Raw genomic sequence first — 24,185 nt, forward strand, 5'->3', positions numbered from 1 at the left:
ACTTCCCTTCGGCAGGCTTTAGTGAAAATTGATAGCACATCAGTAATGAACTTCAGCCGCATTCCAACCGACAGCTCAATAAATCTGACCTGTAAATGTTTTCTCTCTGTGGCTCAAATTCTAGCCTGCACCATAAACACTCATGGAGCTGTTCAAGAAACCTGAAGGAGAAACTTTAATTATGATAATGTTGCCCCTAATTCAACTTTCATAAGCAGTCGGGCTTGGCAGTATATTCCATACAGAAATGTTTCGTCTTAACTTGGGGCCCAGCTCTTCGCCTTTTTTTTTTTTTTTAAACTTACGGACAAATAATTGTTTGGTAGATATAACTCTTGGGCACTGCGAAGATCTGGTGTGTTAAAAGCTGCAGGAGTCATCGTAAAGCACAAATAAGCTCCATTTACCTTATTTTTGACATGTAAGTATATTCTATTGCCGTGCAGCTGGTGTGTCCATCGGTCATCTGCAAGCGCAGCATTCTGGGGGCCACCGAAGAGTCCTCATTGTCCTTCGGAGCGGCAATATTGCGGATTTTTTGAATCTGCAGAACGCAGGGGCCTTCTAGCTGTGAAGACAATGTGGGAAAAAATAACCATATAAAAATTGTTCAACTGAGACCCACGAATGTAAGCGTGGCGAAAATGCTTTTGTCCAACCTATTCTCCAGTTTTGGTGTTGTTTTGTTTCGTTGCCACTGCCACTACTAATAAGGGCACAATTGTCAAGTGTGAAAAAAATCAGGCAGTCCAGACAGTTCAAAAGAAATATAAAAGTTTATTGCAAGCTTATGCTCTCTACAGGAATCTGAACTACTAAATGTCAGAGCAAATAGGCGGTAGATAAGAGGCAACGGAATTCTCGGTAGGCTGGACTTAAGATCCCTTGTGGGTCCGAAGGGATTGCAGACTGATGACGCTCTTGACCCCTCCCTCTGGCTCAACCTGGGCATCTCCTACAATATTTTGCCTACTATAATTACAAAGTTAGGATTTTCGTACTGTTGAAAGAAAAATCTTCATCAGGGTCCAGTCCAAGCTGGGAATAAACAAAATGGAGACTGCTTTAGAAAGGTTGTAGTTTATTGAAGAGCAAAACCACAACAGCATGTGGCTCTGGGGCAGTTGACCACATGTTGCTGGGAATGGTGGGTTTTTATACCTTCTTGGGCTTTTGTGTTTGGAGCTGTTCCTGTTTGAGACTTTGTATTTCCTGTGTCATGTACTTTCACCTGAGTCTGAGTGTGCCCTTTTTGTATTCCGATGGTGATGGGCTAATCCTATTATGTCCTAAAGGTCATGTCCTGTTTTCCTGGGGCTGGGGCTGATGGCTATACCCTGTGTTGGATGGATGAGGGGTTATTGGTTCTAGGGATCTTTGTCTTTCTAATCCCATCAGCTCCAAGCTTCCTGGCTCCAGTTTTTCTGAGAGGATTATCAAATCTACATTTTTACAGACCTGGTATGCAAAATTTTTGGTTGGGGCAGAGAGGCTGAAATGTGTGTGTGTGTGTGTGTGCGTTCTTACTACAATACTATTTCAAGTAATGCATTTAAGTTATTTTATGAGGAAGGTCACCTACCTAATCTTAAAGCTCCAGCATTATAGCTTTAGAGCTAAAAAATAACCTGCCATTTCTAATTGAGCATTGTGAGACGGTACCCAGATATTCTTGGTCTACTAATTGGAATTTTGAACACTTTTGCACTGGTGGATCATTTTAGGCAGAAGTTATCTGCTTCTGCTTCGTGCCTCTAGGTCAGTGGTTCTCAACTTTTTTAATGCCGCGACCCCCAACCGGTCGTAAGTCGAGGACTACTCAACTGATGCAGCACCGTTTGCAGAATGGGACTTTTGGGGGGCTCAGCAGGGCAGAGACAGCCTGGACAATTCCTATTGGCTTTTGAAAGCCAATAGAATTAGACTCTATTCAAGAGAGTCTATTCTATTGGCTTTCAAAAGCCAATAGAACAAAAGGGAGTAGCACAGCTAAGGAAAAGGGGAAAAAATGGCAGACTGCGTTGTTTGGCGACCCCAATGAAATGGTTGTTTGACCCCAAATGGGGTCCCGACCCACAGGTTGAGAACCACTGCTCTAGGTTCACCAAAACCGAGAGAAAGGATTATAATCTGGAGATACAGAAACATCCCTGTGAAACAAGTACCCAATTGTGTACTGTGTTATCACTTCAGGGAAGTTTTCTATGCTTTAGTTTAGTCACCTTAATACACTATGATAAAAAGTGCTACTGAGTTTCTCTCTCGATTCTTAAGCGGAAGATAAAAAAAATTGTCCAATTATTGATGAATGTATGGAGATTCTGGTTTTTTGTTTATATTTTCAAATGCCAGTGTCCCCCTGTACGATACAAGCAAACAGACTTTGAAAATGAAGGGACTTTTTATAGCAGTCTGAAGAATATGCTCAGCAGCCATAAACCAATGCAGTATCCTCATAGTCATGTAATCAAAATTCACACGCTTGGTAACTGACTCATATTTATGAGGGTTGCAATGTTCTGAGTCTGTTTGCGAGGCGCTTTTGCGACCTTCCAACTAGCAAAGTCATTGGGGGAGCCAGATTTATCAAACAACCGTTGTTACTAACTTAACAACTGCAGTGATTCACACAACTGTGGTAAGAAAAGTCGTCAAATGGGTCAAAACTCATTTCACTCAATTGTGGCTGTAAGGCAAGGACTACCAGTACACCCGTACAAATACCTACTTTTTAAGATATGTTTAAAGAAACCTTTTCATGTTAGATAGACTGGACTCTTAAGTTACTTCTGCAAATACTATATCCTGGGGGCAGGAGGGAGAATCATCTTAATGTCTAAAGCTAAAAAAACCTTAGCTCTTACCTTCAATATGATACAAACAACACTGCCAACAACCCAGATACCCACATTTCAAGCATGTAACTAAGATTTTTAAAAGATATTCGCAGAAAAGATCCAACTTCCTCATCTAAAGTGTCCAAAGTATTCCAACAATATTTATCAAGGGGGGGGGGAGTTTTCCTTGTTTTAGCTTTAAATTGGTACAACCCCTTTGAGGACATTGTTGGAAAATCCTTTTACATGCCCAATGATAAAATCCTTCCTTTTATACGCCCAATGATCGCGACTGACCAGCCTGAACGATTTTAACTCTACAATAAAAAAGAAAAGCTGTCACTAAAAAAAGTCTACGTTGTTTTTTTCTTCAAGTTTAATCAAATACAGCCATCTGGTGGCTGAATCATATTTTTACAGTCCACAGAAAATTTCTACATTTACTTTTTTTTTTTTTTACAACTTTTGTTCTTCAGAGAGAAACAGTAACCCTGTATAAAAAAATAAAACACACACACAGAGACACACAAATACCTAAAAAAAAAAAGGACATAGGGATACCTTGCCAAAGGGCAGGTTGAGCAAAGCGGTTTTTCAAACTTTTGCACAAGCTCACTAAAGACAGCACTGGGAATCTTTTTTACCTTTTCTACTTTTCCACCGTTGATGTCACTTGGGAGAAATTTCTTACCGATGGCTCTTAAATCTGTCTAAAGTTGAAAGAAAGAAAAAAAAATTAAATGCTAACGTTGCTTTCAAAGGCATGGATAAGGAAGAAAAGAGATCGACATTTGTTGTACGAACGACAACAGACCACTTGGGATCAACGTAGGTTTATGATTTTTTTCCCACCTGCACAATCTTATAAACGGCATTATTATTATTATTATTTGCAACTCTTGAAAAATTAAAATACAACCGCCTCCTGACTTACTAAGAGAGATCCTAAAGTCTTAACTAATGGGCTAAAGGGAGACCTGGAGACGAAGGGAAATATGACTATTAGATTTAAATATTGTTGGATTAATTGGCCTAATAATTAGAGTTTAGATTTATAATAAACATTAAGAATCAGCCTTAGCCCAGAAAATATAGATGGAGGATGGATCTGAGAGAATAAAGGTTACTCTACTAGTAAGCTGTGATGTATTAGGATGAGAATTAGAAAATGTTTATGAAATAAAAATAGAATATATTTAAATAATATGTGTATTTTAGACATTATAACTCTTGTGTAGTGAAATAAAATAAATTTGGATTACCAGAAATTTGAATATTATGGATGTTAAAGGTTAAAATTGGAATACTGTAATTAGAAATCAAGAATTAGGTAAAACTTAAAAACAGGATATGGATATGGATAAACAAAAGATAGATTGATAAACGTTTTGATGGAACCTGCTATGGCTAGGAATTTACTAGTTTGACTATGCTATACTAAATGTTCAAAGGAATTTTTGACAATGTAACCTGAGATATGTACTAAAAATGCTGTTACTGAACTATTGACTACCCAGTTACCACGTTGCTTTCTAAATACTTGGATGTTAAAATTGGAAAACTAATAAAATTTGTTACAAAAAAAAATAAAAATAAAATACAACCATAAGCGCCTGATGAGCAGATAGCTTTTGCTTTGATAATGGTTTGAGTGTTGCCATTAATATCTCAAGCAGATCATCCGATTCCAGACAGTGGCTTTAATTTTAATAACAACCCATGTGGTGTTTGCAGTTTAAATGCTGGTTCTCCCTTACCTCACTATTTCCATTAAAATTCATTATTGACTATTAAAAGGACAATGAAACATTTCTACTCCTGTCTATTTGGTTCAGTGCCTCAGAAAACATACCGATAATCCTCAAGCAATGATCGTAACGCACAATTACAGCCGTTAAAGTCATGGTGATTGTAAAGCGGGCCACCTGACTGGTCCCCAGTTTTTACGACCTTTCTTTTGGGGGTTATTAAATAAATAGGGAAGTTGTAAAGAAAGCACGGCGGTTTGTAAAGCGAACTTGTAGTTTGCTACAGGCTGCTTTCTGTAGGGAACCAGAAGTAAAAGCCAATTTCAAGCAAAAAAAAAAACAAAACATCATAATTTGTGGTCACGTGGCTGAATAATGCTGCCCTGTGGGCAAATGTTGCAACTTTACAACCAGCTTGTAAGTCTCTTTTTGGGGGGTCTGTCATGACTTCAAACAGTCACTAAACGACCAGTCATAAGTTGAAGATTATCTGTATATGCCGTGGTTGAGGTTTGGGATGAGGAGATTTGAGGGCATGGAAGCCAGCTTGGACAATTGGACAATGAGTCCAATCATTGTCTCTCAGCCCAAATCAGCATCTGCAATAAGCTGGCCGACAAACCAAGATCTTTGTAATCTCACTGTTAAAAAGTAAGCAAGCACACTGCAGAGAAAGCAGAACCGGCAACTAACTGGAAGAACATAGTACGAAGAACAAGGGGAGATGGTCAGCAAGATATGAGGAGGAGACCTATTGGACAAAGTATCTCAGATAATTCTGAACTGAGGAACAACAATAATACTAAAGTACTTGAAAGGACCTTAGGATACCGCTCTTCTCCTCTTTTAATTTTCCACATAGTGACAGTAAGTTAATAAATATATCCCCCTTATTTCACCTTGTCTTCTGTCAAAACAAGACAGTAAACAATTCTGAAGGGTTTAAGGGTCTTTGGCTGAGAATAGGCTTTGAATAATGGATATTCCCTTCAAAAATAGGCAAAAAGAAATACTGAAGAAACTTGCATTATAATAATAAAAAAAGCATAAAATAAATCTTCAGCTAAACTTACATATCAAATTTGAATCTGTAATCCAAGAAGGCAACGGTTTATTGCCTTATTTCTAAAGTCTTATAAATCAATGCAACATCAGAAATAGATTCGGTTTGTCCTGTTAGCTACAAATTTGTTATTGAACAACAGCAGTCAATTAAAAACACATTTTTCATTAGATGCCTGGTTTTTAAGAGTTTAGGAAATCCTTCTAGATGAAAAGTTGACAATGAAAAGCTTTGAAAAACTCCACAATGCAGGAGAAATGGATTCAAACTTGGTCGATATTTAATGAATTATTATTTTTTCCTAACAGATCACTTTCAACTATGTAAGGATCACGCTGGACAGAAAATTATAAATGTTTGAGTGTATCATTGGTTTTAAAAAATTCAAACCTTTTCTTTGTTACTTTCTTTTTAGTTACTTTTATTCTGCAAGTTTTAGTGCTAAACATTTTTTTTAAAAGGAAAACATTCAGAAAGTACTAGGTAACACAATATTCAGGATGTGCAATGACTAGTAATATGAAAGTAGAAAATATATAGATTCAGTTCTTTAACCAAGAAAAATTCAGTTTTTATATAACCACATATACACAAATACCTACCATCAGTTGTAATATAGTTATTTTATTGTGTTCCACCAGCTTCCATGTCACCTTTTGTTCCACTTTGCATTTGGAAATCTATCTTGTGACATTTTTTCAAATAGGAACTTAAGACTTTCTCTTCTTGCAATAATTTTACTTTAGGTTAGGCTTTTATTTTTATTTTCTTTATTTATTTTTTTAAAGCTTCTTTCTTTGCCTTCATAGTCTATTTTTCCCACTTCTGACACTATCAAACAATGGTCTGTTTCACATTCGGAAGTTCTCATCATCTTTGTAATTCTTCTATTTTTCATAAGCAATCAAACCACTGATGCTTTTAAAACGAATATTCATTCGTCTGTTATGTAAGAATGGATTTAATTATAATGAAAGCACCACTTTCACTTCTAGGCATGTATCAATAAAATTCACTCCAGAAGATCTTTATTCTGCTCTGTTGCATGCTTTCCGTTTTTCTTAAATTCAGAGAATTTACAAAAACGTTTCTACTTTTCTCTTTTCTGTTTCACTGGCTAATTCGTTTTTTTAATCGCTTAATCCCCTTAACAGTCAACATTCAGATCTTCCAGATATCAAGAATGTCAACAGATGGCCCTGTAAATTTTGTCTTTTGCTGTCCATTATGGTTTTGGGCAAGCAAGCCTTCCACAAAATATTTTAACAAATAGAGAAACTGTGGATGTGCTATCCTTAGCTGTCCCCATTCTACAGCCACACTCCCTACTAATAAAAACAGTAGCAGTTTTGAGGTGAACATCTAGGCCAGGGGTAGGCAACCTTGGCCCTTTCATGACTTGTCGACTTCAACTCCCAGAATTCCTGAGCCAGCATGGCTCAGCTTGGAAACCTCTCCCTTTCCCCTCAGCATGGCTGGCTGAGGAATTCTGGGAGTTGAAGTCCACGAGTCATAAAAGAGCCAAGGTTATCTATCCCTGTCCTATACCATATACCCTATACCAGGGGTAGGCAACCTTGGCTCTTTTAAGACTCGTGGACTTCAACTCCCAGAATTCCTGAGCCAGCACGGCTCAGCTTGGAAACCTCTCCCTTTCCCCTCAGTGTGGGTGGCTCAGGAATTCTGGGAGTTGAAGTCCACGAGTCATAAAAGAGCCAAGGTTGCCTATCCCTGGCTTAAGCCTAGGCCACTTTATGGCTCGTGGACTTCAACTCCCAGAATTCCTGAGTCAGCGTGGCTCAGCTTGGAAACCTCTCCCTTTCCCCTCAGCATGGCTGGCTCAGGAATTCTGGGAGCTGAAGTCCACGAGTCATAAAAGAGCCAAGATTATCTATCCCTGTCCTATACCATACATACCCTATACCAGGGGTAGGCAACCTTGGCTCTTTTAAGACTCGTGGACTTCAACTCCCAGAATTCCTGAGCCAGCACGGCTCAGCTTGGAAACCTCTCCCTTTCCCCTCAGCATGGCTGGCTCAGGAATTCTGGGAGTTGAAGTTCACCAGTCATAAAAGAGCCAAGGTTGCCTACTCCTGATCTAGGCCAATATGATACAAGTAAACGTGTAACCAGTTTTATCCTAATATTATTGACATTCTAGGCCAGGAGTGTCAAACTCGCCCCGTCAGTGATGCTACGTATCGTTGACTTTTTTCCCCCTTGCCGAAGCTGGGGTGGGCATGGCTTCCATGTGGCGCATCTGGCCCGCGGGGCCGGCAGTTTGACACCCTTGTTCTAGGCAAATTATAATCTCTAATCTAGAAACTACCTTGCAATCTAACAGACTATTATTTGCATCCTACTAATCACAGGAAGAAGAAAATGCAGTACACCAATATATACTTAAACCTTTATCCTTTACAAAGACCAAGCAAAATTTCAATATGTACTCCTAAAAAACATTCTAAACAGAAATCAGATTTGCATTTCGTTTTGTTTCATTTCCTTCCTTCCTTCCTTCCTTCCTTCCTTCCTTCCTTCCTCCCTCCCTCCCTCCCTCCCTCCCTCCCTCCCTCTTTAAGAACTATCTCTTCACTTAGTATGGCTTTATATTTAATTACAAACAATACAGGTAGAAATGGAAACAACTTGAATATATTTATGTCCTTTGACATAAATACTTGTCAAAGGAAAAATAAAATAACTATGTATAGTACCAGCCTAGAACATTTTCATTTTTAGAGCTAGTTAGTGTATTTCAAAATTTAACTAACAAATGATCACTGAAACTGATTATAAATTTTAAAAGTTCGCAAACTGTACCTACATTAAGTGCAATCAGGATAATATCGTTGATGTTGATTTTTTCAGATGAGTTTGTGCAAGCCTCAATCCCTTCATCTGATAGGTACCTATTTGAAAACAAAACAGAACCTCAGTTAAGTTTTATTAGACATCCAGACTAATAACAATCCAGTAATTGCGAAATGCTGTTTTAATCGAAGATGTACATTAGATAATAATGATTCAATAGAAAATGGAGTGCAGGGATTGTCTAACACAGCACAATTTTCCATTTATAAAGTCCTTGGTACTTCTCAGCCACAGAAAAGAACAACCTTCAACAGAGGAAGAGACGAAAACTCTCAATTTTTTAAAGAACTAATTGTGTATAAGGTTTTTATAACTTTAGCAATTATTAAGAAGAGGGGGGTCAACCTATTCTCCAAAGCACCTGAAGGCAGGACAAGAAGCAACGGATGGGAACTAATCAAGGAGAGAAGCAACCTAGAACTAAGGAGAAACTTCCTGACAGTTAGAACAATTAACCAGTGGAACAACCTGCCTCCAGAAGCGGTGAATGCTCCAACACTGGAAGCTTTTAAGAAGAGACTGGATAGCCGTTTGTCTGAAATGGTATAGGTCAGGGATAGGCAACCTTGGCTCTTTTATGACTCGTGGACTTCAACTCCCAGAATTCCTGAGCCAGCCATGCTGAGAGGAAAGGGAGAATTTCCAAGCTGAGCCATGCTGGCTCAAGAATTCTGGGAGTTGAAGTCCATGAGTCATAAAAGAGCCAAGCTTGTCTATCTCTGGTATAAAGTTTCCTGCCTGAGCAGGGGGTTGGACTAGATGACCTCTAAGGTCCCTTTCAACATTATTATTTTTATTGTTGTTGTTGTTGTTATTGTTATATTTTAAATTATGGATTTGTTATGTTTTGATTTTTTTTAACGTAAGATTATAGTTCAAGAAAAGCAAAACTATGGCAGCGAAGGTGCAGATACAACCCTATGCAGCAAGAATGGCTTTTCTCTGAAAGGAAAATAGTCACTTTTACTTTACGCAGAAAATACACAATTCTGCAAAGGCTAATTTGTACGGCATAAAAAAATATTTGGAATAGCTGTTCAATTATCACTTAGACATAGAGGAGCTCCAAAAACTGAATGGATCAACGTGTGGGTGCTTGGGTGTTGAAATACATACAGTTTCATGCTCATAAAAGTGAGGATACAATAAGCTGAGGGAAGAATGAGTGATCTAAGCAACGCTATTCAGTGTGGCTTATGGAGAAGGGTAAAGAATGGAGGCTTTTGAACTCTGGTGCTGGAGAAGACTCCTGCGAGTCCCCTGGACTGCAAGGCGTTCAAACCGGTCAGTCCTAGAGGAGATCAACCCTGACTGCTCTTTAGAAGGCCAGATCCTGAAGTTGAAACTCAAGTACTTTGGCCACCTAATGAGAAGGACTCACTGGAGAAGGGCCTGATGCTGGGAAAGATGGAGGGCAATAGAAGAAGGGGACGACAGAGAATGAGGTGGCTGGATGGAGTCCCTGAAGCAGCAGGCATGAGCTTCAATGGACTCCAGAAGATGGTAGAGGACAGGAAGGCCTGGAGGAACCTTGTCCATGGGGCCGCGATGGGTCGGACATGACTTTGCAACTAACAACAAAATGGATAAGGGTGCACATGAAGTCACTTTGTTGCACAGGTTAGGGTGCTTAGAGAGAATGGATTTTTCCCCCTTAGATATAGCTGAGGTGAAGCCATGCTAAGCCCAACCCACCTCACAGGGTTGTTGTGAGGGAAAATAAGCAGAGGGACTACTACGTACTATTTTCGGTGGACTGATATTTAAGAAATGAGGATCTAAAAGTGTCGTAGACTATTGTTGCAAACATTTCAAAATAAAGCACCACTGTTACGGAGGCGGGATGCAGACCTAATGGTTTAAAACAACTTTCAGGTCTTGAAACAGGATAAAACTAAGCAATTTTCTTTTGTAGAGTTTCAGAAGTGGCTTACGGTTGCCTTCCACTTCCTGCGAGTCTCCCAGGGATAATGGTGGGGGCTGAGATCCAAAGTTTTAAACTGGATCCATTTGTCCCACTCCCCTCAAATTCCACCTTAAAACTAGTTATTGGCAATTAACCCACAGAAAGGGGAAAGCGGGTGAATGAATTACAGGATTAGGCCAAAGTAACAGTAGACTTCTCGTCTCCGCCATGGAAGATGTCAATCATTAATAGGAAGGTCGAAAATTCATTTACCTCAAAGCCTGAATGAAAATGGTAGATCATTTATTTACTAATCGCTGAGAGAGTAACTAGCCCAAAGACATTCAGTCAGCTTTCATGTCTAAGGTAGGACTACAACTCACCATCTCCTGGTGACTGATCCAAAGTCACCCAGCTGGCTTTCATGCCTAAGGTAAGACTAGAACTCACCATCTCCTGGTGACTGACCATAGTCACCCAGCTGGCTTTCATGCCTAAAGTGGGACTAGAACTCACCATCTCCTGGTGACTGACCCAAAGTCACCCAGTTGGCTTTCATGCCAAAGGTGAGACTAGAACTCACCATCTCCTGGTGACTGATCCAAAGTCACCCAGTTGGCTTTCATGCCTAAGGTGAGACTAGAACTCACCATCTCCTGGTGACTGACCCCAAGTCACCCAGCTGGCTTTCATACCAAAGGTGAGACTAGAACTCACCATCTCCTGGTGACTGATCCAAAGTCACCCAGTTGGCTTTCATGCCTAAGGTGAGACTAGAACTCACCATCTCCTGGTGACTGACCCAAAGTCACCCAGTTGGCTTTCATGCCTAAAGTGGGACTAGAACTCACCATCTCCTGGTGACTGATCCAAAGTCACCCAGTTGGCTTTCATGCCTAAGGTGAGACTAGAACTCACCATCTCCTGGTGACTGATCCAAAGTCACCCAGCTGGCTTTCATGCCTAAAGTGGGACTAGAACTCACCATCTCCTGGTGACTGACCCAAAGTCACCCAGTTGGCTTTCATGCTTAAGGTGAGACTAGAACTCACCATCTCCTGGTGACTGATCCAAAGTCACTCAGCTGGCTTTCATGCCTAAGGTGAGACTAGAACTCACCATCTCCTGGTGACTGACCCATAGTCACCCAGCTGGCTTTCATGCCTAAGGTAAGACTAGAATTCACCATCTCCTGGTGACTGATCCAAAGTCACCCAGCTGGCTTTCATGCCTAAGGTGAGACTAGAACTCACCATCTCCTGGTGACTGATCCAAAGTCACCCAGCTGGCTTTCATGCCTAAGGTGAGACTAGAACTCACCATCTCCTGGTGACTGACCTAGTCACCCAGCTGGATTTTATGCCTAAGGAAAGACTAGAACTCACCATCTCCTGGTGACTGACTATAGTCACCCAGCTGGCTTTCATGTGTGAGACTAGAACTCACCATCTCCTGGTGACTGACCCAAAATCACCCAACTAGCTTTCATGCCAAGGTAAGACTAGAACTCGCCACCTCCTGGTTTCTACACCAGCAGCTTAGCTACCACACCATGCTTAGTTTTTAACCACTGGCTATAGTCTCTGCTATACGACAGATGAGATGCAGCTTTAAATGACTGATTTAAATTTAGAATATATGACAGATGAGATCCAGCTTTAAATCAGTACTGACTTGACTTAAATTTAGTCAGCAATTCATCAACACTGTTAACGGTAAAGCCAGTAGTGTCAGATTTATACAACTGTTAAAGGCCAACAACGCTGAGCTATCGGTAACAAGGGTGGCACTTCATAAATATGTTTTGTAGAGCATTCAGCTACACTAGTAAAAGCTGAAAAACAGTAATAGCTCCAGCTGGAATTATGACATTTGCCAATTTGTTCAACTGCCCTGATGCCAGATGTAGACCAGCAGTACAGGGAAAATATAAGAAGCTTCAAATTTACTTCCCAGACATATAAATAGCATATTGCATGACCTATAATTTAAGCTGTAACAGTTTAAAGGCTAAGAGACAGACAAGCTATAGGCATAATGTCAGAAAACTGACTTTAAAAAGGGAAATATATTTTACCCAAGGGCTTGTAACTGGAAAGTAGAAACTATTAGCCCTTATCACAAAGAGAAGGTTATGTAGGAAGAAGAATTACCAAGACAATTTGAGCTAAGGCTGAGTAGGTCTGGTTACTTCTACCTACTTCCGTAGAATATAAGCATGGAGTGCGGTCAATGGTGGAGAAATTAGAAGTCAACTCAGCTCTTCTTTCTTATTAAGAATAAGGTAAAAAGTTTGAAAGAGGGAGAAATCCATAAAATTAAAAAGGACAATGGAAAGAAACAAAGATCAGAATAACAGAATAAGAGAGCTGAAAGGGACCTTGGAGGTCTTCTAGTCCATCCTCCTGCTCAAGCAGGAAATCCTATATCACTGTAGACCAGTGGTTCTCAACCTTTCTAATGCCGTGACCCCATAATACAGTTCCCCATGTTTTGGTGACCCCCAACCACTTATACATCACCGGGTGCCAGGGGCGTGGCCAAAGGGGGGAAAATGGCGGACAGCCTTGTTTGGCGACCCCCGTGAAACGGTCGTTCAACCCCAAATGGGGTCCCAACCCACAGGTTGAGAACCACTGCTGTAGACCAATAGTTGTCCAAACTCTTCTTTAAAAACTCCAGTGTTGGAGCACCCACAACTTCTGGAGGCAACCAGTTCCACTGGCTAATTGTCCTCATTGTCTTTATCTTGATCAGTTTCCATCCGTTGCTTCTTGTCCTGCCTTGAGATGTTTTAGAGAATAGCTTGACTCCCTCTTCTTTGGGGCAGCCCCTGAGATACTGGAAGACTGCTATCATGTCACCCCTAATCCTCCTTTTCATTAAACTAGACATAAGAAAGTTATCAGAATTCTTAGAAAACAACTAAAATCAGTAAAAAAAATGGAATAAAATAATTTCAAGGAACACAAAACCCAAACCGATATATTGCCAATTAGAAATACAGTAATCCTCAAAGTTAACACCACTTCAGGGAGGGAGACAGAGAATTTTAATTACATTACAGTTTACTCTTTTTAATTGGCATGTATTTTTACGATGGTATCTGTGGAGGACGTTAAAAAGGAACAAAAATGATTTTCTACAGGAAAGCAATACCTTTAATGGGCCCATAAGATGATGTTCAAGGTTTCAATATCTTAAAGATTCTCCTATCGAGCTAAATTATAAACGTGAAGAAAAAAAATGGCGTATTACCTTAATTAGCTGTAATTAACATTTTTTAAAAAAAAACACTACAAAAGACTACTGTATGTGAACTGCAAAGTACTAGATGAACAATAGATGGCAGCAAAAAGTTAGAATGTTAGTATCCCTTTGCTGCCATCTCATGATCATCCAAGGGTTTGCAATGCAGATTGACTGTCCTATACCAAAGTGCCTAGCTCCATAGTTGTTACCAACCTCCCACTTCATCCAATTTTTATATCTGGCTTCCATTTATCAAATAACTAGGTAACATGTTTTTCAAAAATTCAAAAGTTTTAAATTAGAACTTTAAAGGATAAATTAATAGCAACAGAGTTCACTTTATTGCAGAGTTAAACAAATCACAATACACATTTATATCTACAGTCAGATCCGTATCTTTAAGAGAAATGGAGACCTCCTTAAAAGATTACTGAAAAAAAGAGTAAAATATAATTCTAGTGCGGTTAAAAAAAAATCGGGTTGCTTGATTTATCAAGGATTAGCTTGATAAATTTTGCACTTTTATTTTTTTTAAGACTATAGCAATAATAGTTTTATGGTTAAGGCACCCGACTACAAACTGGAAACAGTGAGTTCCAGTCCTACCTTAGGCAGAAACACCATCTAAGTCAGGGGTCTTCAAACTTGGCTCTTTTATAACTTGTGGACTTCAACACCTGTATGTGATGGTTGTATATGTGTGCTAAGCTCTGCACATGTTGCCCTTTGGACTAGATCAGTGGTTCTCAACCTTTTTAATGCCGCGACCCCCAACCGGTCGTAAGTCGAGGACTACTCAACCGGTCGTAACTCGAGGACTACTCAACTGGTGCAACACCGTTTGCAGAATGGGACTTTTGGCAGGCTCAGCAGGGCAGAGACAGCCTGGACAATTCCTATTGGCTTTTGAAAGCCAATAGAATTAGACTCTATTCAAGAGAGTCTACTCTATTGGCTTTCAAAAGCCAATAGAATAAAAGGGAGTAGCACAGCTAAGGAAAAGGGGGAAAAAATGGCAGACTGCGTTGTTTGGCGACCCCCGTGAAATGGTCGTTCGACCCCAAATGGGGTCCCGACCCACAGGTTGAGAACCAATGGACTAGATGTTCTACTTACGATAAATACTAGTAGGACGTTTCCAGACACTTTTCAAAAGACAACTGCCTGCCCACAACACAAGAAATTCGAGATGAGCCATGACTTTTCTTCTGAGGTCAACAGGATAGGTGAGATTAGTGCCAATAGGCCTTTCCTTTCTGTGATATTTTACGTCTAATATTCCTGTATTAAGCCACTAGTTTTTCTCCAAAGAGGCAGGCTGCAGACATCCTAGCACTCATCTGTGTGAGAGGGTCATTGAAATTCAGCTGAAGTACCCTTGAAATTAAATGCAAGCGTCGGAACGGAAGCTGTGTAGGCTCCCAATAAAATTAATGCAGTGACCAGATTCACTCTGTCTAGAAATGGCTGTAGTTGGCACATCTACTTCAGCTGTGGATATATGCTCTTTTGGACTGATCAGATGCAAAATATCTGCCGTACGGGGGCAATTCGGAACTCAGCCTCCGTTTGGTTAACAATGACACTCGCACATACAGAACTTTAATATCTATATCTATATCTATCAAATATATCAAACATTAAGGTGATTATGTTAAAAAAGTATATATACATAGATATATATATATGTTTTCTGAGGTTTTCGCAGGTATTTGTATGTAAGTCTTTGGTTATTCGGGTTTTCTCCCGCATCAAATTGGAAGTGTCTTGGTGACATTTCGATGAAGTCTCATTCGTCATATTCAGGCTGGTGTTTTCGGCTTCGTGCTTCTAGGAGCACGAAGCCGAAAACACCAGCCTGAATATGACTTCGTCGAAACGTCGCCAAGACACTTCCAATTTGACGCGGAGAAAACCCGAATAACCAAAGACCTACAGATAGATAGATAGATAGATAGATAGATACACACACACCCACACACACACACACACACACACAATTATATACACATACACACACACACACACACACAAAATGTTTTCTGGTGAAACCGGTCTAATAGAACACATGGTCTACCCAAATATGGGATATTACTTTTGCCTTTCATCCCGAATCTAGCAGCTTTTACTGGCTAAAGTCACTACTGCAATAAACTATTTCTATGTTAAATTTAGATTTTGCTGACAAAGAATTAAAGGGAGACTAGTATAACTTTTTTGAGCTATTTAGCTCTCATCAGCTAGCCATACCCTTCTGAGATTCGATCCTGGGCCGCTTGCACGTTAGGCAGCTGTATTAACCTTTTGTGTGTGATCAAAACATCCCAACGGAACTGCTTCAAAAGTCCTTGGTGCATCTAGTGGTGTGCAGGCGAGTATTATATTGTGAAGCAACACTACACCGGACATGGTGCTATGGAAAATCCTGCCCAATGTGAAGATGCCAAAAGAGTACAGCTAGTGATGTTCATGGAGCGTGCTTTCGACCATCAATTCAGACGTGTACTGTGAAACGTTATGAAAACTCAGATGAGCCTTCTGTAACAAGCGTCGGGGCCTGCTGACTTCCGGTGTGGTGTCGGTTCACGACAATGCTCGTTCACACACCGCTAGACGCACCCAAGAACTTTGGAAGCAGTTCCATTGGGATGTTTTTGATCTCTCTCTCTCACACACACACACAGCCCAGATTTGGCGCCGAGCGACAACGACTAAGGCATTTCAAACCTTGTAAGACGCAATGACAACTGCCTTCATTTGAATGGTGATTACGTTAAAAAGTAATGCAATGTTGTAGTTTTCTAATGGGTATAATAAAAACTTCTGTATCTGCAAGTGTCTGTCATTGACAACGGAGGTTTATTTCCGAATTGCCCTTGTATTTTCTGGTCTACAAGCTTAGGGAACCTTATGAAGTCTAGTAAGCCCTCTTCCTGAATGTCCTTCTGCAGGGAACCCAACTTCCTTGTTTCCCAATTATTCCTCAATAAGAGGGAGCTAAGATCAACTCCCAATGGATAGGTCATCCTGCTCTTTATTCAGGCAGGGGCATGAGATTATCAACAGAGGCAGTGATAAAAAGAGCTGGGAAAACTGCCTGTGCCCAACTTATTAAAGCCTCAGGTGTAATTGTGCTCCAGGTACAAATCCATCTTCTACAACAGCGGTTCTCAACCTATGGGTCGCAACCCCAGTTGGGGTCAATCGACCATTTCACGGGGGTCACCAAGCAAGGGTGTCTGCCATTTTTTTCCCCTTTTCCAGCGGGTGCCTTACCTCCCTTGGGCTGGGCCAGCTGGTGGCCCAGCCGGTGGTCGGCCTGCTCCATCTCTGCTGCTTGCCAGCAATGCCTCGGCCGGTGCAGGGGGCAGCACCACGCATGGACGGCGCTCCCAGGCAGGGAAAGTCCTCGACTAACGACCGGTTGGGTACTCCTCGACTTACCACCGGTTTAGTCCTCGACTTACCACCGGTTGGGGGTCGCGGCATTAAAAAGGTTGAGAACCACTGTTCTACAACAAGATGATTAGGGGACTGGAGGCTAAAACATATAAGGAACGGTTGCTGGAATTGGGTCTGTCTAGTTTAACGAAGAGAAGGATGAGGGGGGGACATGACAGCAGTGTTCCAATATCTCAGGGGCTGCCCCAAAGAAGAGGGAGTCAAGCTCTTCTCCAAAGTGCCTGAAGGCAGGACAAGAAGCAACAGATGGAAACTAATCAAGGAGAGAAGCAACCTAGAACTAAGGAGAAATTTTCTGACAGTTAGAACAATTAACCAGTGGAACAACCTGCCTCCAGAAGCTGTGAATGCTCCAACACCGGAAGTTTTTAAGAACAGATTGGACAACCATTTGTCCGAAATGGTATAGGGTTTCCTGCCTGAGCAAGGGGTTGGACTAGATGACCTCCAAGGTCCCTTCCAACTTTATTATTATTAACTATTATTATTATTACAGGGATCTTCAACCTTGTCAACTTTAAGACTTGCAGGCTGAGGAATTCTGGAGTTGAAGTCCACAAGTCTTACAGTTGACAAGGTTGAGGACCCCTGTTCTACAACACGGCTAGTCCTCCATTTACAACAATTTATTTACTGGACGTTTGAAGTTACGACGACACTGAAAAAAAGACTTAGGGCCGTTTTTCACACTTAGGACCATTGCAGCATCCCACCCCCTGGTCATGTGATCAAAATTCAGCTGCTTGGCCACTGGCTCATATTTATGACGGCTGTAGTGTCCTGGGGTCATCTTTTCCCAGCCTCTGACCAACAAAGTCAATGGGGGAAGCCAGATTCACTGAACACTTGTTAAGCATTACTAACTTAACAACTGCAGGGATTCGTGGCAAGAAACGTCACAAAATAGAGCAAAATTCACTTAACAACGGTCTCGCTTAGCAACCGAAATGTTGGGCTCAGTTGTGGCGGTAAGTCGAGGTGTAACTTTCGTGTCTCCAGCTGGATGCTGTCCAAGGTTTTGAGAGGTCCTCAAATGCAGACAGCTCGAGGACTGGAGGGAAGGAGAGCAACTTCAAAATTGGGGTGCACATGCAGGCACACGAGGTCACGCACACTGGCGGGCACTAGCAGCTCTGTTCGCATATGCGGCATGAGCTGGCACTGTGTGCATGTGTGAACAGCCATGTACACCCACGGCAGCTAGCGGCATGTTTGCACATGCGCAAATGGACTATGCAAACAATCCGGGCTAGTGGTACATGAGCAAAAGGGCTGCAGACACCCGCCCTGCACTAGCATCCCTGTGTGTGCCCAAGCGCATGCACAAACAGGGCTACGGGCGCTAGCAGGAGTGGGGGGAAATTCACACCCACGTGTGCACATGCCGGCCAGCCGTTTCCGCGGCCTGCTGGCCAAGAGCCCACAGCCTGGTCCCAGGCTGCGGACCATAGCTTGGGGACCCCTGCTCAAATGGACTCTGCTCTGATAAAACCAATTAATGAATATTGATTACCATCTGAATTTCTGGTCCAACCAGGACACACATTTGATAGATAATGCAACCTTAGTCAACTGAGGCAGAAACCTTAAAACCGACTCAAGATTCATGCTCACCAATTACTATATACTCCTGTTTAAGTTGGATTACATTCTAATCCATTGCTATGAAAGACGGTTGTGCATAATATCTAGGGCAGTGGTTCTCAACCTTTTTAATGCCGCGACCCCCAACCGGTCGTAAGTCGAGGACTACTCAACCGGTCGTAAGTCGAGGACTACTCAACTGGTGCAGCACCGTTTGCAGAATGGGACTTTTGGCGGACTCAGCAGGGCAGAGATAGCCTGGACAATTCCTATTGGCTTTTGAAAGCCAATAGAATTAGACTCTATTCAAGAGAGTCTATTCTATTGGCTTTCAAAAGCCAATAGAATAAAAGGGGGTAGCACAGCTAAGGAAAAGGGGGAAAAAATGGCGGACTGCGTTGTTTGGTGACCCCTGTTGTTTGGTGACCCCCGTGAAGTACTGCAGGCCACTTTAGCTGACTGTGTTCAGCAGGTCAGCGGTTCAAATCTCACCGGCTCAAGGTTGACTCAGCCTTCCATCCTTCCGGGGTAGGTAAAATGAGGACCCAGATTGTTGGGGGCAATGTAAATATATATATATATATACATTGCTTACCGGTGTACACCGCTTAGAGAGTGCTTGCACTTAAAGCAGTATATAAGTCTCATAAATAAATAAATAAATAAATAAATAAATAAATAAATAAATGGTCGTTCGGCCCCAAATGGGGTCCCGACCCACAGGTTGAGAACCACTGATCTAGGGAGTCCCAATGATGCTTTTCCACGAGGCAATTGGACTTACTTGTTTTTCTCTGAAGACGTTTCGCTTCTCTTCCAAGAAGCTTCTTCAGAAGCTTCTTGGATGAGAAGCGAAACGTCTTCAAAGAAAAACAAGAAAGTCCAGTTGCCTTGTGGAAAAGCATTGTTGGGATAACTATGACCTGGATAGACACTAATTATGGAAGTTCTTACTCAACCAGGTCCCAAAAATGCTTTGTGATTTTTCTCTAGGCTTTGTGATTTTTCTCTATTTCTCATCTCAAAACTTTCTCCAGTTCTAACTGGAGGGGAATAGAAGGAATTTATACTCCTCAGCCAGTCTGTTAGCATTCTGAAACTACTAATGGCTCATCTTCCTATTAACTCTATCAACATCTAGACTAGTGGTTCTTAACCTTTTTGAACGAATCGTCCCCTTGAGCCAATGAGGAAGTTGTCATCGCCTCCCCCTCCCCCAACATAACTTCTCAATCACAACATAGGAAATAATTCTTCAATTTATCCAAACACTTTTTTTGTTTTCTTTAAAACTGTCATCAGGACATATCGACGCAAATAATTTATTTCCAGCCTTTTTCCCACATCTCAACTGTGTGAAAAAATGTTTATTTATTTATGTATTTATGAGACTTATATACCGCTTTAAGTGCAAGCACTCTCTAAGCGGTGTACACCAGTAAGCAATGTATATATATATTTACATTGCCGCCAACAATCTGGGTCCTCAACAATGTTGGTGCCACCTGTCACTTTATTCCCAAAATTTGTGATGCATGTATTTCATTATTATCTTATTTATTCGAGACGCTTAAATGTAGTGACCACTGAAAACAAAATTCAATTGCAAGGAAGTGAAATGCCCGAAAAGAAAAACAGTAACATTTAATGATTGAATTACAAGTGAAATTTAAGATGCAAAAAGAAATATAAAAAGGGCATAAGAACAAACCGCAATGCAGGAACTAAGACTTTCAAGACGAAAACTCTGAAACTAAATTAAGATTCGAGGAAAGTATATATAGTCACGCACACTGTAAAAAGGATTAAAAAGACACAAAGAAAATATGATATCGAACTGGAGTGCACGCTAAAAAAGTACAATACAAAATGTTTTACAGAGCCACTCAGCATTCGATGTTTCGAAAGAAGCGCTCCCCCCTCCATCAGATATACAGCGATTCAACTGTACGAAAAAGTCTCAAAAGTGTCCCCAAAACTTCTCGCTCCATTGCCCCCTTTTCGTTCCATTGCCCCCCTGAAAAACGAAATTGCCCCCTGGGGGGCAATATTGCCCAGGTGAAGAACCACTGATCTAGACCATTTCTACAAGAAAGGATTAGATCCAGTATGAAGTCTGGCATGTTACAAAGTGTGAAATTATAGTGATTTCAACACAGGAAGTTTATTGAACGGTATTTCAAACCGTAATTCCCAGTCAAAATCATCTATCATCAAGGCCACCTCAATAACAAAACTAATTAAAATACATCTAGCTCAGTGGTTCTCAACCTGTGGGTCGGGACCCCATTTGGAGTCGAACGATCATTTCACGAGGGTCGCCAAACAAGGCTGTCCGCCATTTTTTTCCTTTTCTTTGGCCACGCCCCAGGCACCCGGTGATGTATAAGTGGTTGGGGGTCACCACAACATGGGGAACTGTATTATGGGGTCACGGCATTAGACCGGTTGAGAACCACTGATCTAGCTAATCAGAATCACCAACAGGTATCAAAATGAGTGTTATGTCTAACCGTAAGTTGTCCAAAGAAGATTATTATTGTGGCATTGTGGAGATGCCACTTAAATCTATGTTCGTTTAAAATTATCTCATGCCTAACAGAATATAAAGAACTGTAGGATGAAAGAGTAAAAGGGGATGCAAAGAGCTGCAGCTAGAGGAATAAAATAATATTTTTTAAAAAAATTAAATAGTCTTCTTTCTTAATCCAAGAGGACAGTTGAAAACTAGTTTGCTTCAGTATTAGAGCTATAGATTTTTTTTAAACAAAAATATGATGTGTTCTGCTATTCTTGAGCCATTTATGGATAACTTTTATATATTTAATAACATTTTATATAATAATTGGACATCTATTTGGTTGTAACAGAGAAGTGCCCACAGGGGGGAAAACTGCCAATAAAGGTTATCTAATCTTATTCTGGATTAATCTAAATGCCTCTACAGGAGAAAATGTTGCTTCCAAGACTTGCACCAGTTCGGTTAGTGACCGTTCAGAGTTACAACAGCACTGGGAAAAAAGTGACTTACGATTGTTTTTCAGAGTTACGACCTTTCCAGCACCTCCCTGGTCATGTGATCAAAATCCCGACGCTTGGCAAACAGGGTTCATATTTATGACCACTGCTTGCGGTGTCCCAAGCTCACGCGATCCCCTCGGGAGGCCTTCCTGCCAGCAAAGCCAACGGGGAAAGCCCAGATTCACTTAACCACCAGGTTACTAACTTATCAACTGCAGGGAGGTCGTAAAATGGGGCAAAATTTCACTTAACCACAGAAATTTGGGGGGCTCAATTGGGATGATAAGTCATAAGCCAAGGATTGCCTGTATACAACCTATGAATCCATTGATTGAAGCCGAGGGTTATTGTGATTATCGTCAAGCAATTGATATGCAGCGATTGCACATATACGGATCTGCAAAGAGCCCAAGCAAATAAATGTGTTTTTTTCTCCATCATTGAAAGACGTGTCCCTTTGCCATCCAAGGAAAGATGCATTTGGTTGAAGCTTTCGGTTTATGTAGCTGTTTTAGTATGCTCTGAAAGCTTTTAGTTGGTGAGTCCCGCTGGTTGGATCCAGGCCTGGTGCATCAGGGCTCCCACTTGGCTCCATTATCACAAATCATCACCCGTAAATCAAAAGCCATTTGGAAAGGAGGCTAATGTTAAAAACATTTTTTAAGATGATGGGTGGCGCTGGGCTCTGAAATTTAAGACGCGACACAACCGGGAAAGGCGCAACACACATCCACACGCCTTTGGCTCTGTTATTGTATCATATGAAAACACAACCCACCTGGAAAGGATGCAACCCACATTAAAATGCATTTGGTTTTGTTATTATATAAAATATAAAAACCCAACCCAACTGGAAAGGGTGCAACCCACATTAAAATGCAATTGGCCCTGTTATTATATTATATACAAGCGCAACACAACTGGAAAGGGTGCAACCTAAATTAAAATGCATTTGGCTGTATATAAAACCCAACTGGAAAGGGTGCAACCTACATTAAAATATATTGGGCCCTGTTGTTATAGTATATAAAAACACAATCCAACTGGAAAGGGTGCAACCCACATTAAAATGCATTTGGCCCTGTTATTATATTACATACAAGCGCAACACAACTGTAAAGGGAGCAACACACGTCCACACACATTTGGCTCTGTGGTTATATTTTACTATCCCGTCCTGACTTCTTCTGAGGACCCTTTCTCTGTTTAAATGCGCCCGGGCATCTCCCCGTGGTCTCCCATCCCAGGCCCAGGATGTGACTGACAGCATCTGTGCCCATACTGCAAGACTAGAATGGCACCGAAACACAACACATGGGGTTTTTTTTGTTTGTTTTAACACAACACATCCAAACACATCTCAAACACAACACAGTCTCATCTTCAGCCGTTCCGGGTGGTCGCCCATCCAAGGACGGACCAGGGCCGACCCTGCTTAGCTTTGCTGACCTCCCTCTCGCGGAGAGGAGGGGGCCACCGGTCCCCCCCCACCGGACAGCGGCCCCCGCGGCCACGGAGCCAGGACACCGGCCGTCCGGAGAGCGAACTGTCCGGCAGGCAGCCCCCAGCCCGGCCCGGAGACCCTCCGGCCCCAGGAACTCACCAGCCCGACTCGGAGAGGGTCGCGGCCGCCGTGTCAGCCATGGCGGTTCCTCCGCCACCGCCGCCTCCTGCTCCCCCCACCCCGCGCAGGGAAACCGAGGCACGGTGGCCGGCGAGGGCCAATCCCGAAAGCGTTTCTCTCAAGTTATTTAAAAAAAAAAAAAAGAGGGGGAAGACCCTGCCCCCTCGGCCTCGCTCAGGCTGCCGGAAATCCGGGGCTCCGCTCTGCCTCCCTTTTCCGCTTCTGCCCGGAGCCTAGAGAGTCTCCTCCGGCGGGCGGGAGCGCGGGTGCCCCTGGCGGATCCTGGAGGAACGGCGCCCGCCTTGGAGCATTGAAGAGCGTTGGCGGCAGGTCGGTGCGGCTGGAGAGGATCCGCTGGGAAAAGCTGGAATGAGCCCCTTTTCGTGGTTCTGGTTGCTTTTTCCACTATTTGCTGCATGCAGAATTGTCCCTCTTTTGTCCTCTTTCTATCCTGCCTTTTGCCCCAGAAGAATGGAATGGAATGGAATGGAATAAAGAAAATAGAATAGGAGAGGAGAGGAGAGGATAGAATAGAATATAATAGAGAAAATAGAACAATAGAACAGAATAGAATAATAGAATAGAATAGAATAGAACAGAATAGAATAAAGAAAATAGAATAGAATAGAAGAAAATAGAACAATAGAACAGAATTAGAACAGAATAGAATAATAGAATAGAATAAATAGAATAGAACAGGACAGAGAAAATAGAACGGAATAGAATAGAATAAAGAAAATAGAACAGAAAAGAATAAAGAAAATAGAATAGAATAGAATAGAATAAAGAAAATAGAACAGAATAGAATAGAATA

At 41.6% G+C, this 24,185-nt stretch overlaps 1 protein-coding gene across 2 annotated transcripts in view; it reads right to left on the reverse strand.

Moving 5' to 3' along the window:
- Window positions 1–23,530, reverse strand: part of TDRD3 (tudor domain containing 3) — a 72,229-nt gene extending 48,699 nt beyond the window's left edge. The window contains exons 1-4 of one of the 2 annotated variants that reach the window (XM_039329826.1): window positions 23,351–23,530; window positions 8,476–8,560; window positions 3,482–3,547; window positions 408–568 (exon numbers count right to left, since the gene is read on the reverse strand). In XM_039329826.1, the coding sequence (XP_039185760.1) occupies window positions 408–568; window positions 3,482–3,547; window positions 8,476–8,560; window positions 23,351–23,391 (353 nt within the window). In that variant the 5' untranslated portion in view covers window positions 23,392–23,530. The remainder of the gene's footprint in view (window positions 1–407; window positions 569–3,481; window positions 3,548–8,475; window positions 8,561–23,350) is intronic. The other variant, XM_039329828.1, reaches the window with a different exon arrangement.
- Window positions 23,531–24,185: the final 655 nt, after the last annotated feature.

The sequence above is a fragment of the Crotalus tigris genome, unplaced genomic scaffold (genome assembly GCF_016545835.1).
Source record: "Crotalus tigris isolate CLP2741 ecotype Arizona unplaced genomic scaffold, ASM1654583v1 scf7180000024417.1347922, whole genome shotgun sequence".
Lineage (NCBI taxonomy): Eukaryota > Metazoa > Chordata > Lepidosauria > Squamata > Viperidae > Crotalus > Crotalus tigris.